The sequence below is a fragment of the Arvicola amphibius genome, chromosome 15, assembly GCF_903992535.2.
Source record: "Arvicola amphibius chromosome 15, mArvAmp1.2, whole genome shotgun sequence".
Classification (NCBI taxonomy): domain Eukaryota; kingdom Metazoa; phylum Chordata; class Mammalia; order Rodentia; family Cricetidae; genus Arvicola; species Arvicola amphibius.
The window spans coordinates 31,905,385-31,924,172 of NC_052061.1; the positions used below are offsets into that span (position 1 = coordinate 31,905,385).

General features: G+C 46.0%; 3 protein-coding genes across 5 annotated transcripts in view; 2 read left to right on the forward strand and 1 right to left on the reverse strand.

The window, feature by feature from the left end:
• Utp4 (UTP4 small subunit processome component) overlaps nt 1–3,675 on the reverse strand; it is a 30,293-nt gene extending 26,618 nt beyond the window's left edge. Inside the window, exons 1-2 of one of the 3 annotated variants that reach the window (XM_038312251.2) lie at nt 3,547–3,675; nt 2,701–2,861 (exon numbers count right to left, since the gene is read on the reverse strand). In XM_038312251.2, coding sequence (XP_038168179.1) covers nt 2,701–2,859 — 159 coding nt within the window. In that variant the 5' untranslated portion in view covers nt 2,860–2,861; nt 3,547–3,675. Of the gene's footprint in view, nt 1–2,700; nt 2,862–3,513 lie in introns of all 3 variants that reach the window. The other 2 variants (XM_038312250.2, XM_038312252.2) reach the window with 2 other exon arrangements.
• Chtf8 (chromosome transmission fidelity factor 8) lies at nt 3,657–11,309 on the forward strand. The gene is made up of 4 exons (XM_038312256.2): nt 3,657–3,724; nt 10,248–10,303; nt 10,567–10,684; nt 11,085–11,309. Exons 2-4 carry the CDS (start codon nt 10,281–10,283, stop codon nt 11,307–11,309), a joined length of 366 nt encoding a protein of 121 aa, XP_038168184.1. The 5' UTR covers nt 3,657–3,724; nt 10,248–10,280.
• Derpc (DERPC proline and glycine rich nuclear protein) lies at nt 11,306–13,743 on the forward strand. The gene has a single exon (XM_038312255.2). The coding sequence runs from the start codon at nt 11,306–11,308 to the stop codon at nt 12,929–12,931; it is 1,626 nt and encodes a 541-aa protein (XP_038168183.1). The 3' UTR covers nt 12,932–13,743.
• Nucleotides 13,744–18,788: the final 5,045 nt, after the last annotated feature.

An 18,788-nucleotide genomic window follows, 5' to 3' on the forward strand; every position in this document is an offset into this window, starting at 1 on the left:
ATGCCTTTATGCAGGCCTATTATTGCTAATCTTTTCTAGTTATTTCTATCATGCCTTTTCTGTGTTTAAACAAATTGTCCACTATGTTACAACTGCCTGGAGCATTCCAATACAGTGACATGTTTTCGACGTCTATAGCTTAGGAATAAGGCTATACAATGGCTGACTTGCATAAACCAACTTTCTAATTATCATCCACTAATACATATCTCAAAAGATACCTCTATCAAGAGATACAACATGATGACAAACACAAGAGATATATGACTGTACACATGCTGAAGGCCAGTGTGTCCACTTTACCTGTAAAGAGTTATCTATGATACAGTTCACTCCAGCTTTTTGTTCAAGTCTCAGGTTTTCCATTTTTTCCTTCTTTCCTTTTTGAGGCAGGGCCTTACACCATGTAGCTCTGGCTGACATAGAACTCTCTATATGGACCAGGTTGGTCCAGGACTCATAGAGTTAAACTGCTTCTGTCTTCTGAGTGCTGGGATTAAAGGTATGCTCTACCACCACCACAGCCACATGGCTATAGCATCAAATTTTTAAGTATTTTTTTTCTTGGATATTCAATATTTTCATATATGTCAAGTATTTTAATTTTATGCCTGTTTGACACAAACAGACTATGCTTCCTATCTGAACTTGCAAGACCAAGCGATATATGGTTAAATGGCTATGTCCAAAAGGCTGAAGTCAATGGGCTGAAGGGAACACAGGTTTCCTTACTCCCAGTCTCTTCATTCTGATTCACTAAGCATGTCTTTCTCTAATGACATGATTGAGGTCAGTAATTCTTAATTTTCAAAGACAATGTGTATGTATATGTGCATGCACATGTGTGTACATATGAAGGTTAAAGGACAACTGGTAGGGATTGGCCTCTCTTTCTACCACATGGGTGGCAGAGATCAAACTCAGGGTGTCAGGCTTGCAAGCAAGCATCTTTACCCACTGAGTCAAATTACCCAGCCAGGGGTTAGTAATCTTTTCTTGATTTTTTGAGATGGGTTTCTCTGTGTAGCCCTGGCTGTCCCTAAACTCAGAGATCTCCTTGCCTCTGGGATTAAAGGTGTGTGCCACCACCGCCTGGCCATTCTGAACAAATTTTAATGAGTAGGAAAAAGGAGACATGGGGAAAACAGAAGATGAGACTGAATTAGCTGTTAAAAATACCTACAGGAGAGCGACAGAAGAAAATGAGGGGGTGGGTAAGAAATGGAGGCCTTATCACTCAACATTACTCAACAGCAGGAGCTGAAAGAGTCACCAACATTGCTGATCTAATAGTTCCCCAGCTCACAGAATTTGAAGTAGTGAAGAGGCCATTAAGCAAATATACAAATTATGCTAAATACAGTGGTTAGAAATGACAAACAAAAAAGTCACAACATGCAACAAGCGTACACCCAAGCATTCTTGTCCTGTTTCTGGCAATGACCCATTTGTTGTGGGCAAGGAACTCCAACTGTCACACACACACTTGTTCTTCAGCACTTCAACTCCACGGATCCCTAAAGCTTCCTGTCGAGACTGCTTCTCCCTGCTTTATTACAGCTCAGAAATGGTCTGTTTGGGCTGGTGAGATGGCTCAGTGGTTAAGAGCACTGACTGCTCCTCCAGAGGACCCTGGTTCAATTCCCAGCACCCACATGGCAGCTTGCAGCTGTCTGTAGCTCCAATTCAAGAGAATCTGACATCATTATACCAATGCGCATGAAATAAAGTTAAATAAAGTTTGTTTTTAAAAAAAAAAAAAAGAAAGAAATGGTCTGTTTATGTATCGTTCTTCACAATTGTAAAAGCTCTGACACTTGTTTTAACATCGGTACTGGACACACACTTGGTCTCTTAGAAACATTTACAGAATGCCTGATCTCAAATGCCAGGCTGCTGGACACTGGCTCTCTCTCTTGAACTGAGCGGAATTTGTACCTGAAGAAAATTAGTAACCAGTGTCCTTGGAGGGAAAGTCTTCGGAGCTTGAGAGATGGCTCAGTTAAGAGCACTGGTTCCCGCAAAGGACTCCCAGCACCCAATGGTAGCTCATAATCTTCTAACTCCAGTTCTAGGGGATCCAGTGCTCTCCCTGGACCACCATGGGTATTAGGTACAACTGAGGTGTACATACATGCACGTAGGCAGAATACTGCTGCACACAAAATAAATGATACTTCATGTGTGCCCAAAGACATTTCATCTAATTAAAAATTTCCTCTGCTCCCAAATATAGACAATTAGTCCACATCCTTGGAGACCGGTGAACTTGTTATCACGCTACTTGCTATCATGTTCCAGAGTTTTCCGGTATTACAGCGTTTGAAGACCTTTGATTGACAATAGAATGCATACTAAGACTCCCAGCAGGAAATGTTATTTTACCAAAATCACAACGATCTCAACAATTTCCTTTCTTGTAGGAGCCAAAAGAAGATCCAGCACACTTCAGTCCCCAAATGGCACATAGTGACACAGGATTCCGAGGGAAGGATCTTTCTACACAACTTCAGATAGACAAACCCTGACCTGCTTTCGCCAATCAAGGGATTTCATATATGCTACCAAAGCTCCGTAGTTCTAAGCAATTCCATCGCAGGTGGAGTCACTCCATCCATCTTAAGATAGGATGTGTAAGCTGTAGACTAGGAACTTGAAATTAACATCAGGACCACCACACCAGGCTCCCTAAAGACTTACTTTCTCCTGAAAGTAGTTTGCTGACAAGTTATAAATTTCCACCGTGCCATCTGTTCGTGAGACAGCCAATCTGTTGGACTGGTTATTGTAAGCCACGCAGCGGATTCCTGATGGAACATAATTAAAGAAACGTACTCGATGGACCTTAAATTCACCCATTCCTGGGGGGACAAAAAGACATCGTTAAACGTTAACTGGAGAATCTCACAGGCATTCAATTTATTATCACCACTGCTGGATGAGAGATTCCAACAATCTCTCACTTACATTCACTTCTAATAATGATGTCGTGCCCCAGCAAGGCTCGACTTCCCCTCAACACGGATGCTTCCACAAATTAACCCCCAAAAGGCCTACTCCAGTCCTTGTCTTTTTAGCCTACTGGAGGAGGAGAGTTTGAAAATCGACATTTTAGCAAGAATGCTAAACTCTCAACTTTACTAAGTTTGCAAATGACAGATCCACTCTAAGAGACGTGAGACTGATGGGGGGAGGGGAAACCCAGAGCACAAGTGAGCAGCGACAAGACTTGGTGATTTTTCCCGACTGCCTCGTCTAGCAGTTACCCCTCACACACCTACTGAGTGGAACTTATCTGCCCCTCACTCGTTTACCCTCAAGGTTAGGAAGCCCCAGGCAGAGAGAGCACGTTTTGAAGAGCGAGAGGCTTCGCCCTCTGCTAGGTCCCAGGAGTGACTTCCACCGCTTGGAACCGATTATCTGACAATGTTCGCGGGTCCCCGACCCCGGGCGAGCTGCACCCCCTCAGAACCCACTGTCCCAGCTGCCTCCGGAGGTTCTTCCCGAACTCACTTACCGCCCGGCACTCGCTAGCCCGGACCTCACCTCTCTCCGCCCCGGTTCCACGTGCGCGCGCGCGCGCTCTCCAGCTCTACCCCGGAAGTACTCAGCGGAGCGAGGCCGGAAGTGCGCAGGCAATGCTCGCGGCGGCGGCGACGGCGGCGGGAGGTTCGGTTGTCGCCCGTTGGCCGCGCGGCGCCGCGCTCGGCGGCCGCCATTGCAGGTCAGGCCGCGGGTGGGGGGCGCGGGAGGCCGCGGGGAATGAGGCCGGAGGCGGGAACCGGGGCGAGAGCGCGGAGGAGCGGCCAGCTAGGGAGCCGGGGCCGGGCGGGGCGCGCGGCTCGGGGAGAAGAATGGCGAGCGGAGGGGCGGGGAGCGGGCGGGGGAGGGGCGCATGCGGGGCCAGGGAGCTTGAGGGCCGCGGGGGCCGAGGGTAGCCCGCAGCGGGCTGGGGGAGCTTGGGACCGCTGAGCTTGGACAGGGACGGAAGAAAGGAGCGAGCGAGCTGGGCGGAGTGGGAGAAGGGTGGAAAGACTGGCGGAGCGCGGGCGGAGGACGGAGCAGGGGGCGGCGCGGGCCGGATCCTCGAGGTATGTGCGGGGAAAGGGGCTCAGTCCCCGGTCGGGAGGCCTGCTGGAGTCGAATGGACCTGGAACCCAGAAAGTAGCGGGAATGGCAGAAGGAGGCTCAAATGGGGGGTTGGGCGGAGCTGACAGAAATGTGAGGCTTGTTCCAGGGGCCATTTATTTTAAATCACGGTGGGGGGGGGAGCTTCTGGGAGACAATATTTGGAGGGTGGTTTCAAAGTGATCTCGGGGGCTTTGTGGGTGGAGTGAAGCCTAGGGTCGAGGAGGGTGGTGACCTAGAGAAGCGGGACTAGGAACAATTTTAGATAGTTGAATTGAAAGGTAGAGGAAGGTAGTTGAAAGAGGAATTTTTTGGGAGGAGGGTAAAGGAGTTGAAGACCGGTGGGGGGCCCCACGTGGAAGGAAAAGCAGCTTAAATAAGATTCGGGGTAATTTCTTAGGGAGGTAGATGGTGGATTAGATACGGTGGTAAAACAGTTGCAATAGCAGTCTCGGATAGTTTGAAGGGAGTTGGAGAAGCGGGGAGGAGGGGTCCAGAAAGTGGGTGGGCATACGAGTAGAGTCTGTCTAGGCGAAAGAGTGGGAGGGGGACCAAGGGTGGAGGAGAGAAAAGAAAATGGGAGAAGAATCCAGCCGAGAGGGGACCTCCCTTACAACTGCAGCCACGCGGGTGCGCTCCGCCAGAAAGGGTTGGGAGGAAGAGGCTGTGATGCCAGGAAGTGGAGGAAAGGTTGAAATGGGGTGGCAGAGTAGCAGAAGATGGAGAAAACCGGAATAACTCAAATCGACCGAAGCCATCTTTTCTACCCATTGTCTACAAATAACAGTAATTGATTCCCTCCAATGGAGGAAGCCTACCACGTGATGGGAACGTACCACGTGTGTGCATAGTGTCTAAACACGTTTGGAAAACATTCTTCACTAATGAAAAGTTCGGAAGCATTCAGTTCCATCTTCCCTCCACAGCCCCTTTTCCAGGGGAACAAGTGTCTCATTTAAAGTAGTTTAGTCTTTAACCCCATCAAGAGACAAGGCACCCTTAGAAGTTAGGATCAAACATTTCCTCCTGTCACAGAACCACCATGACACTGGTAATAAAAATGATTTGTATTCAGTCATATATAAAACGTCCTCGGTTGTTCATTTGGCAGAAAGACACATAGAGAAGCAGTTGTCATGTTTAGAGAAATGACCTAGAACAGCTTAATTCTGAAGCAGTTCGGTAAGCCCTGACTTCAGTGTTTGGACTGTTCTCCAGTTAGAAAGTTGACTTGATGATCTGTTTTTATAGGCTATTTTTATTCATTGTAAACATTGGCAATGTGGTATTAGTGATATTCTACTTGACATATACTAAGAAATATGTTTAACTTTTTTATACTTTAAAGAAGTGAATTTTAAAGTGTAGTTTTGGAAAATTACAAGAGATTCCATTTAAAACAGGGAAAACCAAAAATACTGGAAGAACTAGTGCCTATCTTGTACATTGGTTTAATCCAGCAGAAAAAGCAAAAGACAATACTAGCTTTTTGGATATGTTATAATGAACTTTTTTCCAGACAGGGTTTCTTTATGTAGCGCTGGTTGTCCTGGAACATGATCTGTAGACCAGGCTGATAAAGTGGACATTTATAAAACATTGTTTAGTCCTAGAAAATTTTGTATGTTGTTGAATCATTGAGTCACAGTCCTTTGTTTTTCTATTTGATTAGGTATATATCATAACACATATTATTTTGGGAAGTTACCATTTTGAGGGTCACTGATCTCTAAGATATTAGTAACCCTTTAATATGTAATGATATAGAGAGCAGAGGCTGAGAATTGAGTTTGGTCAGAGATAAGAATGAAATGTTCTCAGTACTCATGACGTCTCTTCCTCAATGAGGGGCAGAGATTAGGGTATAATTTTGAATCCTGAAGGTGGCATTGAATTTGACTTTTAAAGGTTTCAAAAACTTAGACATGGATAATAGCTAGCTTAATTGTTAACTACTTTGATGTATTAGCTTGAATTATTAGCTACTTTTGAGACAAGTTACAAGGTTGCTTGCAGTTTCGTAGAATAAGGCCAATTGCATATCTTAGTACTGTATGAGAAGGACCGTACTGTGCAGTGGTTAGTGTTGCATTAACTCTGCTTCTTACTAGCTATGTGATCAGTTGCTTAACCTTTAGCCTTTCTAAACCTGTTTCCTTACCATAAAGAGTGTGGGGACCATGTCAGGATAAAATGAGATAACCCAGTAAACACTCCGTAGATGAGCGGCATAAACTCTCTTTGTATTGCTGACACTGCTGCTTTTCTAAAGAAGCCAAATCTTAGGCCAACCTAGAAACGGTCGTTGTCTCTTAGTGTTAGAATGAAGTGAGCCTGAAGACTCAGAAGTTGATGCCTTACAGAAAAATTTCTTTGTGGTGTTTTTGTTCTTTGTTACAGGTGAAGCGTTATTCAGTTCATACAAGAAGTGTTCAGATTTTGGAATATTTGCATTGACTTAGCAGATGAGCACATTTAAACTGATAAAACTGAAAAACTTAAAATTTGATACTAGGAACCTAATATAAATTAAAATTTTCATATTTGGAAGCATTTCATGTTTTAGAGGTGTTATACTTGGCCTCCTCATCTTTTGTAGTTTTTTTTTTCTTCCTGCCTAGTCTCAAGGAGATAGGTACAGATTAAGATGATCATTTTCTTACCCATTTTTGTTTTTAGAAACAGGATCTTTCTGTGTAGCTGGCAGGAACCCAGTCTTCTTGCCTCAGCCTCCCAAATGCAGGGGTTCCAGGTGTATACCAGCACACCTGGCTCTTTACGTCCTTTTGAATAAAATCCATGCTCATTCTCCTGTCACCCCCATCGCTTGTCCTCAGTTCAGCACTTAGTTTAGCCCTTGGCTAGTTCTCTAGTGAGCTCAAGGAGCAAGCAAAGGAATAATAGAATTTAGATGCTACAGGAAATTTTAAGGCATGAAAGTATAATTTTAAAATTCACTAAAAAGAATTTAAACTTTTCCCCAGTGTTTCTTATTTGACAAATATATCCTCATATACACAGATTATACAAACATAATCATCAAACATAGGTGCATCTAAACTAGACTGACCATAGAGCTTTCATTCTTTTTATACATATGTAAAACACCTAAGTAGATTTAGCATAAGTTTTTTTATAGGCTTGGTGGGGCATAGTAACAGAATGTCCAAGTTGTGGCCCGTAGAATTACTATTTTCCAGGGTATTGCCAGATGTTTACCAGTATTAATAGAAATAGTTCAGGCAAGGCCTCCTCCATCTGTGTGTAAAAATGTGTGTCTTCAACTGAAGTCCCATGGGTAGGTAGGCATTCAAGTGTCACTTCTTAGTCCATTGTTGTGAATTCTTGTTTGATAGACTATCCAGGAAACAGAGCATGCACTGAAAATACCTTGCATCCACGTTGTCTATCTCATTCCTGCAGATAAAAGCACATAAAAATTGAAATGAGTTTTCAGGAAGTATGGTATTTTGGTACGTATGTATGATGCATATATACATATATAAATATGGAGGACAACCTTAGATTCAGTTCTTGCCTTCTGCTTTGAGTCCATGTCTTGGTGGTTGTTCCACTGCATACCTTCAGGCTTTTTAAGGATTTTCCTTTGTCTTCCTTCTCATGAGGCCACTGCTGTTACAGGTGCTAATGCTGCATGTTTGCTGTTTTCATGGTTCTGGAGATTTGAACTCAGGCGCTCATATTTGCATGGCTAAACCTACTGTACCATCTCACTAGCTCCAGGAAGTAGGTTTTATCTTGTAACCTACGCTTAGCCTGTGCTGTTCACTGATGACTTGCATGTTAGTTTTCTTAGACCATCTTATGTTGTTAGACCCGGCACTCATCATCACATACCAACTGCATCCTGAGTCATCAAAGCTTATTTGAAAGAACGCAACCTGTGCAGCATTGGCTGCTCAAGTATATGCATACTTGATGAATTATAGTCAGAGACTTTCAGAATGCTGAAGTTCTTTCTTTACAGTGTTCTCAATAGGTTATGAGTCTAAACAATCTTGCATGTGTTATATTTAGTCATGATACAAGTGAGTCATAATCTACGTGTTAGCCTGTAGTCACTTAGTGTGATCATGCAGTAGCTTTCCACTTTCTAGCTAGAACCTGAGTCTCAGCCTTTTGAATCGGGATTGGTATCCTTTCATGCCTTTGATACGTATGGTACTCAGGAGGTTCAAACAGGATTGCCAGGTCAAAGATGGACCTTGTCTCAAAAACCACTCAGGTTAGGGCCTGCGACTAGTCTTGTTATATGTACAAAGATCTTTGCCTTTGAAGTTGATAAATTGCCTTTTCTTGGGTGGGACCACAACCTGTTTTGGTCCAGAGACCTAACTTATTCAAGGTGGTACAAGTCTTGGTGCCCTTTTGCTGTTGTGAACAGCATTTAAATATATTGTCACTGGCTGCCTAATTTCTTAATTCCTTTTCATTCCTGCTGGCTCTTGGTTTTGTCCTCTGGGAAGGGAAAGTTAGGTAGTGATTTTTAAGTAACTAGATGACCCAGTTTCCTGTCTCAGCTTTACTATCTTTACTCCAGTTGAATATGTACCATGTATGAATAAATGATATTATCTGTATGACCCAATAGCCTCAACTTCAAAATAGGAATAAGTACCTCTTATTAGAGTTGCCATGTTGATTGAAGATACCATGTTCACATGTGGATAGTGTATGGTCCATAGTGAAAATTCAAAATATGTTAGCTGCTGACCCAGTGTTTTTGGCGCTCTGGGAAGAGGTTCTCTCATAATATAAGGCACTGGAGGTCCAGAGTGGTGATAACCAGTAAGAAGCCTATTAAATGGCATGCTGGAGTCAGCTATAGTCCTAACTCTCTGGAGGCTGAGGTACAAGTATACCTAGAGTCCTAAGCCAGCCTTGGTTGTGTTGCAAGTCCTTGGCTTAAACAGGAAAAAACAAAAAAAATGGGAAAAAAATTCTGGTGTGTTTTTGCCAAGTTTGAATACAGTTATAAAACCTGTTGGCCAATTATATCACAGTTGGTAACACTATATGTTGTGTCATTCGGAAGACAACCAGAAGTTGTAGCTTTGGCCTACCAATCCAGTCTCCTCTCTCCCTAAATGGCAGTCACAAGAGCAAAGGAAGCTAGATAGCGTCAAGCTTTTAGGATGCTCAGAATTGCCACCAGGTGGCACTGTTAGATAATGTAAAAGTATAAACTGTTTTCCCCGATCTAAGTGAAAGGTGGTCACTAGTTGAGAGTCACATTAGAATAGCACATGCCTTTAATTCCATGACTCAGGAGACAGAAGCAGATGGATCCTGAGGCCTGTCTGCTCTTTACAGTTCCAGGATAGCCTGAGTTTTATAGTGAAACCCTATCTCAAAAGAGAGAGAAAAGAAGTAACCTTGTGATTTGCTGGAATACACCTTGAGTGTATCACCAGTCTCGCTGTTGCCATTAGCAACTGTACTCTATTGTTCAGAATCAGCAAGAAAACCTAGCCCTTTAGGCCTTGCTAGGCAGTAGAAAACATACTTAAAAGCACTTAGAAAAGTGCTTGCCAAATGGATGGATCTAGAAAACATATTGAGTGAGGTAACTCAGATCCAGAAAGACAAATATCATATGTACTAAAAGTGGCTTTTAGACATAAAAGCAAAGAAAAACCAGCCTACAGTTCACAATCTCAGAGAACTTAGATAAAGAGGACCCTAAGAGAGACATACATGGATCTAACCTACATGAGAAGTAGAAAAAGACAAGATCTGAGTAAATTGGGAGCATGAGGACTGTAGGACAGGGTAAAAGGGGAGGGGAGGAAATATATAGCTCAATAAAAACAATTGAAAAGAAAAGTGCCTACCACACACTGGACGGGAGTATACAACTCAGTTTGCAGAGTGTTGCCTAGCATGTATGAAGCCCTGGGTGAGGTCCCTAGCAACACAAGCTGGAGGTAGAGGCAGGAGAATCAGAAATTCAAGGTCATCCTCACCTACATAGCATTCAGGAACAACCTGGTCTAGAGATCCCTTCTCAAAGGGAAAAGGTACCTATCACACAATTAAGTGATAAATATTAGCTATAATTATTATTGCTCTAAAGGTGTTTTTTTCTTTTTCTCCAGTTTTTCAGTTGCTTTTTTAAAGAAGGAAGGCTCATGGTGCAAATTGTTATTTCAAGGTGAGTATGTTTTAAGATTTACTTAGCTTGAGTGCCAAGGGCTATACTGGTTTCACACTGTTCTGGAAGCATTAGGGTCCTCAGGTACATCTTATATAACTATTTGCATTAAGATCTCTATTTCAGTTCTCAGCACTGCCCAATTTCCCGAGCACTTGTATTCATCACAGAGTTTCTTTGGGCCTCTAATGGTGGTGTAGGTGTAGGACACTACTCATCCTTCACCACTCAAAAATATTGTAACCGCCAGCCATTTGTTGCAGTGCGGGGGCTGGAGGCCTGGCAGAATGGGTGCTGATGGAACTACAGGGGGAGATCGAGGCTCGCTACAGCACCGGATTAGCTGGAAACCTCCTGGGAGACCTACATTACACCACTGAGGTGAGGGGGCTTTTATTCCCTACCTTATGCCTCAGTAAAGAAAGCTACACCGAGGTGGTGCTCCCAGGACCCAGTGTGAGGACTGTCCTCAGGTTTGTTGCTCGAGGTTTAGCCAGTGTGTAGAACTGTCTGCTTGCTGTCCCACCACTTTCGCAGTAGCAGGGCAGTGGAGCCTTGGGGAGTCTGCAAGGGTCCTAAAAATAGAAATGCTCTTTACTTGGGGCTAGAAAGAATAAAAAGGGCACAAGGGTGGATTGTCCAGTGCAGTTTTTTAACAGTGATAGAGCCAGATTAGGGACTGTGAGGTGCCACCATTGCTGCCAAGAGCAGCTTTAAAAAGGCACCTGAGAGGAATGGCCTTGCCCTCAACCTCAGGCATCTCCTTCTTGTTCTACCAAAGGGAACCCCTGTGCTGATCGTGGGGCACCACATCCTATATGGGAAAATCATCCGCCTGGAGAAACCTTTTGCAGTTCTTGTCAAACACACTCCGGGGGAGCAGGACTGTGATGAGCTTGGTCAAGAGACTGGCACTCGGTATTTGGTGACAGCACTCATCAAAAACAAGATCCTTTTCAAAACTCGCCCTAAGCCTATTATCACCAACGTCCCCAAGAAAGTATGAAAGAACCCCGGATTTTCCTTAGAGAGCGGCCAACTCCTTGGACTCGTGCTCCATTGCCACCTCGAGGACGGCTGGACGGTTCCCTGGGACCACAGGGAGGACCTGTTATGAACACAGGCCACCCAATGGGCGTGAACTCGGATCCTTTCCTTATGGCAGCAGGTTCTCTTGGGGGAAACCTGGCTCCATTTCCCAGGAATCCAGCTTCTTTTCCAAGTTCATCAGGCTCACTGGCTTCAAATCCAGCACATTTTCCTGCTGGTGCTCGTGACTCAAGCATGGCTTCTTTTCCAAGAGGGATGAATCCCACTGGTACAGGTGCAGTTTCCTTCCCAAGGCCAGGTGGCCTTTTGGGACCGGGACCGGGACCAGGACCGGGTTTAAACTCTAGAACAGGGGGTCTTCCAGGCCCAGGACCTATGTCTAACCCCAGATTAGGAGGTCTTTCTGGCCCTGGTCATATGGCCAACCCAAGGGCAGGTGGGCTCCTAGGAACAAGTCCTGACCCCAGAAGTGGTGGCCCTATGGGCCCTGGATGTGTACCGAACCTGAGGGCAGGTGTTTTAGCCTCTGGTACTGGTCCTCCCAATCCTAGGCCAGTTGGCCTGGGCCCTGGACCAAGTCCTAATCTGAGATCAAGCTTTTTAGGTACAAACCCGGCTCCTAGGTCGGGTATGTTTCCAGGCCCAGGCCTGGGGCCCAATCCACGAGCAGGTGGCTTAGGTCCAGGCCTTGGGCCCAACCCAAGAGCTGGTGGCCTAGGCCCAGGCCCAAATCTGGACACCAGAGCAGGTGGCCTCTTGGGTACAGGATCTGGTCTTAATTTAAGAATGGCTGGACCTCAAGGCTTAGATCTTGCGCCCATTCTAAGGGCAGCAGGTCTTTTAGGAGCAAATTCAGCTTCTTTCTCACAGGCTTCTGGAAACATGGGCACAAACCCACCTACCATGACAAGAGTACCGGGCCCCATAGGACCAAACACAGGTCCTAGCTCTCGAGGAATTGGCCTTCCGGGGCCAAATCCCTCTGCCATGTCAAGGGCTCCTGGCCCCATGGGCCCTAATTCAGCTCATTTCTCAAGGCCAGGTGGCCCAATGGGGGTAAATGCTGGAGCCTTTCCAAGAGGGACAGGATCAGGAGGACTGAACCCAGCTGCCTTTTCTCAGTCTTCTGGCTCACTGGCTTCAAATCCAGGTACCTTTCAGAGGTCTGCTGGTCTCCAGGGCTCAAATCCAGCAATTTTCCCTAGAGCCTCTGGGCCACTAGGTCCCAACCAGGCTAACTTTCCAAGGGCCACTGGTCTGCAGGGTCCAAGTCCAGCTGCCTTCCCAAGGTCTGCTGGCCCATTAGGCCCAGGTCAAGTTGCTTTCCCAAGGTCAGCTGCTGGGCACCTGGGCTCTTCTCCAGCAGGCCCTGTGGGTGTCAACCCAGCTCCTTTTGCAAGGCCAGCAGGAACCCTGGGTCTTAACCCAGCTTCCTTTCCAAGGATGAATGGCCCTGTAACCAAGACTTTGGTCCCATTTCCTAGGGTAGGCAGCCTCCCTGGTTCAAATCCAGCTGCTTTCCCCAGACCTGGGGGTCCCATGACTGCGATGTACCCAAATGGAATGTTACCCCCTTAAGTACCATTTTTCTTCCAGGGCCACTTCGTTTTTCAAATACTGTGGTTCTGGGCTGGGACTCTCTCTTAGATAAAGGAGTAGATCTGGAGCTACAGTCTGAAGAACATAGCTGGGGCTCAAGTTCAAATGAGCCTTCTTTTTCCTCTGCTTTTTCTCTTGACTGAAGGCAAACTATTATTTGTGAGACACGGACTATGGCAGATCGAATGATCCTGACCTCAAGAAAAAGGATCTCTGGCCTTCTGGACGCCTGCTGTGCTGTTGTCCCACAGCTTTCTGCCCCTTGTTTCTTAGTTTCTTGACTTGTTCTTGTGGACTTTTCCTCAGGGATACACTGGCCTGCAGGTCCTAATTCCCCCGCTCACCACTGGAGAATTGGCTCACTTGCTGTCTAGTGATGCTGCATTGGTGAGCGGACCATGCTTCAGTAACTCTGGCCTGGTCACCCTGGACCTGGTCATGTTCTACTGCCAGACCTTTCCCTGGGGGCTTGAACACAGAACGGGGAGGTGGACACTCACGTTACAGACCCACACATTTCTGCTTGACTGGACCTGCAGCTCCTTTCTCCTGGGACTTAGGTGCCAGATTTAAGGCTCCTCTGATCATCCAGCTCCCTCTCCACTGGTACTCCCAATCAAAGAACCTCAAAACTTAAACTGATGTGGATAGGAATTGGGAACTAGGGTGGGGGTGGAGGGATGAAAGGGAGAATCACTGTGCTTTGTTCAGCCTGATGTGAAGGATGGTTGGTGTTTTTCCTGCATTGTCTCTTTTCTTACTGTTTCTTTAATAAATGGGATGAGAGGGCTGTTGTGGTCATTCCATTTTGTTCTCTCTTCCACAAGTGGGCACATTTAACCTCTGCTTATCTTTGTTTTGGTGCGACAACAACCTTGTATCCAACATGCTTGCATCTGAGTGCTTTGGTTTGGCCTTCACTCTTCTGTTTCTGTTTTGTGGAGTAATTGGAGGAGTGCTGGCATTTTTTGGTTGGGAGACTGCATCTGATAGTTATTTCATGAGACTGAGATTCACTGATACTGTATATGCATGAGCATTCACGCATGTGCCGTGTTAGGGTGGCCTAAGTGACTTAATTCCCGAAATTGACGCAAGTGTGACAACTTGCCCTATTTTTGAATTTTTTTAAATCAGCATTTTAATTGTTTTTAATATCTTCCCGCTTCCTTTTTTAAAGATTTATTTACTTATTTATACAGTATCCTGTCTATAGGCTAGAAGAGGGCACCAGATCTCATTATAGATGGTTGTGAGCCACCATGTGGTTGCTGGGAATTGAACTCAGGACCTCTGGAAGAGCAATCAGTGCTCTTAACCGCCAAGCCATCTCTCCAGCCCAGCATTTTAAATATTTGAGTGGTGTGTGTGCACTCGTACTGATTTTGCACGTATGGGAGTCAGAGGACAATTGGGGGTGGGGCAGTGGTCCTCTACCATATGAATCCCAAGGATTGAACTCAGGTCATCAAGCTTGGTAGTAGGTTTCTTTTACTCCTGGGCCATCTTCTTGCTGGCCTCTTATCCTACTTGTGAATTCCACTGTTACCATTTCTACCATTAGTCCTTTTAAAGCTAGAGTAGGAATCAGGTTTATTAAGTACAAGAGGACATAGCTCTGAGATCCCAGCTGTTTCTTTAGATCTAAACTTCTAACCTCATGTGTTGAAGACTTGGTCCCCAGCGAAGCTCTATGATAGAGGTAGGAGATGGATTCTTGGACATCGGAGAAGCAGCTCTGCTGATAGTCATGGTGTGGGAGGCTAATTGGTAAGTGATGCAGGCTTTAGGCGGAGCACAGCTGGAGAGAGTCATGAACATAGCTTGGAGAGGTGTGTTTTGTCCCTGGCTTCCTCTAGCTCTCTGCTTCCCTGCAGCTTAGGTGAGTAGCTTTGCCTGCGTCCAAGCTCCCTTCTGTGATCTGCCTCACCCTGTACCCAGAACAGAAAAGTGATAGGACCACCAACAGTGAGCCAGGATGAACCTTCCTCCCGAAGCTCACCCGGGCGCTTTGTCACAGCCATGGCACACCAGCATTGTGGAAGAGTTTATTTTGATAAGTTCAGTAAAAAAATTCTTGACCTGAAAACAACAAAAAGCTAATCTCCAAGGACAATGAAAACGACAGTGTCAGAAGCAGCCGCCCGTGGTTGCCAGCAACAGGTTGGCAGCTGCCTTGTCACCCAGAATTGTTTGCATTCCGTGGCATCAGGGCTTGGTGGTGGCCCAATAAGGCCAATTTAGCACTAACTGTGGGGTCATCGAGCTCCTTCGAGAGAAAGGTGGTTAGAACCAGTGGTGGCTGGTACAGGCGCACCATTAAGCTGCCATGGCGACATCAGGAATACAAGAAACAGCACCAGAATGGCACCTGCAGTCAACAGAGGTGGGGGAGGGGGGTTGGAGGCTCAGGTCCCTAATGGTGCAGCACAGCATTCTGAGCAGTAGAGAAGCCAGAAAGTGTGATGCCCCATCCAGCTCAGGAGATGCTATTACTTAGCCTTCAAACTGACTCAGCCAAGTCCAGCCAAGGTGAGGTTGAAACTCTTGAAGGCCAGTATTAAGAAAGAGGAACTTACAGCAGCCAAGGTTTCAATCCCATGGCCTTTAGAGAGAGCTACAAGAAAGGCACTCCTGAGCCAGAAGTTGAGGGAGTATGATCCCTGCCTTGGGGAGCACCAGAGCTTGGATGGTGAGGAGCTACAGGCCTGGCAGAATAGAGGACTAAGCTGGTGGAAGAGATGGATAAGAGATCGGCATCAGTGCTGGTGAAGGAGTTTGCTTGAGACCTGCAGGACCTCACTGAGGAGCATGCCATTAGTTGCAAGGAGAGACTGATCTTTAAGGACACAAGGAGTGGTGCAGGAGGAGGAAGGTGTGCTGCAGGGGAATGTGAGCCTGGTGGGTGAAAAGTTGGCCAAGAACGTGGGGCTGTGGAAATAGCCCTAGTGCCTGCCTTGTACCAAACCCCACCATGCAAGTGGTCTTCACACAGCAAAACCTTTGCTCTTTGGTAGCCAGATAAGATGGGGAATTGGAGAGGAACGGACTTGGCACCTTCCATGTGAACTAGAGTGATACCACAAATGGTCTCATGAGTGAGAATTGGCAGAACTGGGTCAGCCTGCAACTGCAAGTTCAGCAGGGTCTCAGCTTCTCAGTATTTCACACTCAGGAAGATGGTGACCTTTAAGATGACTAAGCAGAAAGGGAAGAAAGTCCTCAGAGTGGTAGTGCTAGAGGATGACATATAGCCTCTTGAGCATTAGACTCAAAAAAGGGACTTAGGTTCCAGACTGCTGGACAAAGGTCAGCACCAATTACCCAGAGTGGAGAGACGGTCCTGGATAAAGAGAAGCCAGTATCTTCAGCCTGCATCCTAGATGATGCTGGAGTAAAGAACATGAACATCAGCAAGGAGGACGATGGAAGTGGAGCTCTGCTACCAGAGTCCCAGAGGTGCAGAAGGAGAAGGCAGAGTTAAAGCTGCAGAAGCGGCTGTGGGTGGGTGGGAGAGGGACATTGGTTGTGGCACCTGCAATGACAACAGCATCGAGAAAGATGGTAGAGGTGAATCAGAAGGGTCATCCTGAGAAAGGGGGTCCTGGCAGACTTCTGCACTCTGAGGAATTCACACCTATGATTTGTCTGGCAACCTGGAAGAACAGGAGCAGCTCCTGGATTTGAGTTCAAGGAGGGCCACATCCTTAGAATGCTTTCTCAGTAAGTCAGGGAAAACTTGAGCTGGAGCATGGCCAGCCTGCATAAGCAGCAGCAAGTGTTCTTAATCTCCTCCAGCATCTTGGACAAGGAGCTTCTTGTGAAAAGGCTAGTCACAGTCCCATTGCTAGATAGCGCAGTACAGAGTATGGCCCCAGCATGTTGCCACTCCTAGCCATGTACAGCATTGGGAACAAGCTCAATCACCATTAAGTACAGACAGTAAAAGGACTGCATGGCTTCATCTAAGACTTCAAGGAGAAGGATGGCTATACGTCTGATGTTAAGGTTGTGAACTTAGATGGCCTAGGCTAGAAACTCACAGGTTTTAAAGAAGCCATGCCACTGCTTAGGTAGGAAGGGCTTGGGCAAGGCAGACAGAGCAGTGAGCAAAGAGGCTTACCTGAAGATGAGCTCCCGCTGCACACCTCTGCAGTGTGACTTTGCTTAAGAGGCAAGAGGCCCATGCATTGTGCTCAATGGCTGTGATATGAACATTACCACCAAAGCCACCTCCCTTTTGATTCCCTCCCACCCTTAATGTTAAATAAAGTTCTCTCCTTATTTAAAAAAAGCAGGTAAAAATAAATATGTTTACAAATTGTAGAAGTAATACAAAAGAGGCTGAAATTTCCAATGAGGAAAACTCAAAATGAGTCTCATTGTATAAAGGCTCTTCCCTTGCAAGAAGCAGGGATACAGCTGTAGACCCAGTTTAGTTTTGCTGCTGAAAAACTTACAAAATAAATTAGAAAATCCAGTCGAGGTCAAATGTTGTAAGCTCACTACTGTACCTGCGTCTTTAATCTGAGGAACGTCGACCGCAGTGCAAGGCAGAGGAGTGATGGTGGGACAAGCAGTTTTCATCCAGGTCCACTGTCCTGTGCTAACCTTCAAGTAAAAGCTGAGGAGAAACACGCCCTGTGGTTGACTGACCGGATCGCCTCCATTGCAGAAGAGCCCAGAGCAACGGCCTTTAACAAATGCCTGCCGCTTCCCAGCCACCATTGGTTGGGCTTGACATCAGTCAGCAATTTTATTGAAACCTTGAGGTCTGTGTGCTGTGGCAACTGTTAGCTACATCTGGAAACCCCCGCGTTCATGAGAGGAAGGGAAATGCCAGGGTTTGCCCATCTGTGGTTCCAAGTGCACTCCATTCCTTTGTAGGAAGCACCTGTGTACACTGCTTTCCACCTTAGTGCTGGTTCTACGGGGTTAGCTGGCCCCTCTGAGACCAAATGTTTGGAACAAGTATAAGCACCCCTAAAGTCAAAGGCTTAGTCACACTCCCAGGTTTTAGATCCAAAAGCTGAGTCTGCTCTTGATTTCAAAACGATACAGAAAGCTTCTCATCACTCCCCAAAAGAAGCAGGAAAATCAAGCAGCTCAGAGTGGTGAGAGGTCTGATTGTTGGACCAGTTCCAGCTCCTAGTTTGGTTGCCGGACTGAAGAGCAAACGGAGTATTCACTACCTGGCCATAGGATTCCTTGGAGAAGCCACTGAGGAGAATGGATTGTCTTAAAAGTTGACCAACTTGGATTTGAGGGTTCGTTTGGGCAACACCAGAGAGCTTTCCACTGGGGATGATTGTAGAGAACATCTAAAAGTGACACATGCCAGCCAGCTGCCATGTTACTGACCAGGTACGATCAGCGATGGTATTCTTTCCATGCATGTAGGGGGCAGCCTTGTAAGTCTTGTACAAGTTTGTTCTCTGCCACGTGAAGAAGCTTCCCCGTGAAGAATGAAGAGGTAACTGCTGCTCCCCCAACTAGAAAATCACAACCAAGAACAACTGTGTGCCTTTGAAGGAAATGAAATATCGAGTAGGATGTCTGGCCTCAGATCAGAGCTGAATTTGAGAGGAATTCAGGTATGAATGAGCCAAAATAGTAACTAAGACTTCTCTGAACACATTGGGTTTTGAGCTTCCTGGTGGATTTGATCTGCTCAGTACAATCTCTTGACAATTTTGAAACCCTTGTAAAGTCTGAGCAGTTTCCAATTGGAACACATTCAGTCCAAGGCTTCTGTGGTTTTTTTAGCACCCCGACAATCTCTGTCCATCCTGTCAAATTATTTTTGTAAGCGTTGGGAGCTCAGGTAGCCCAACCT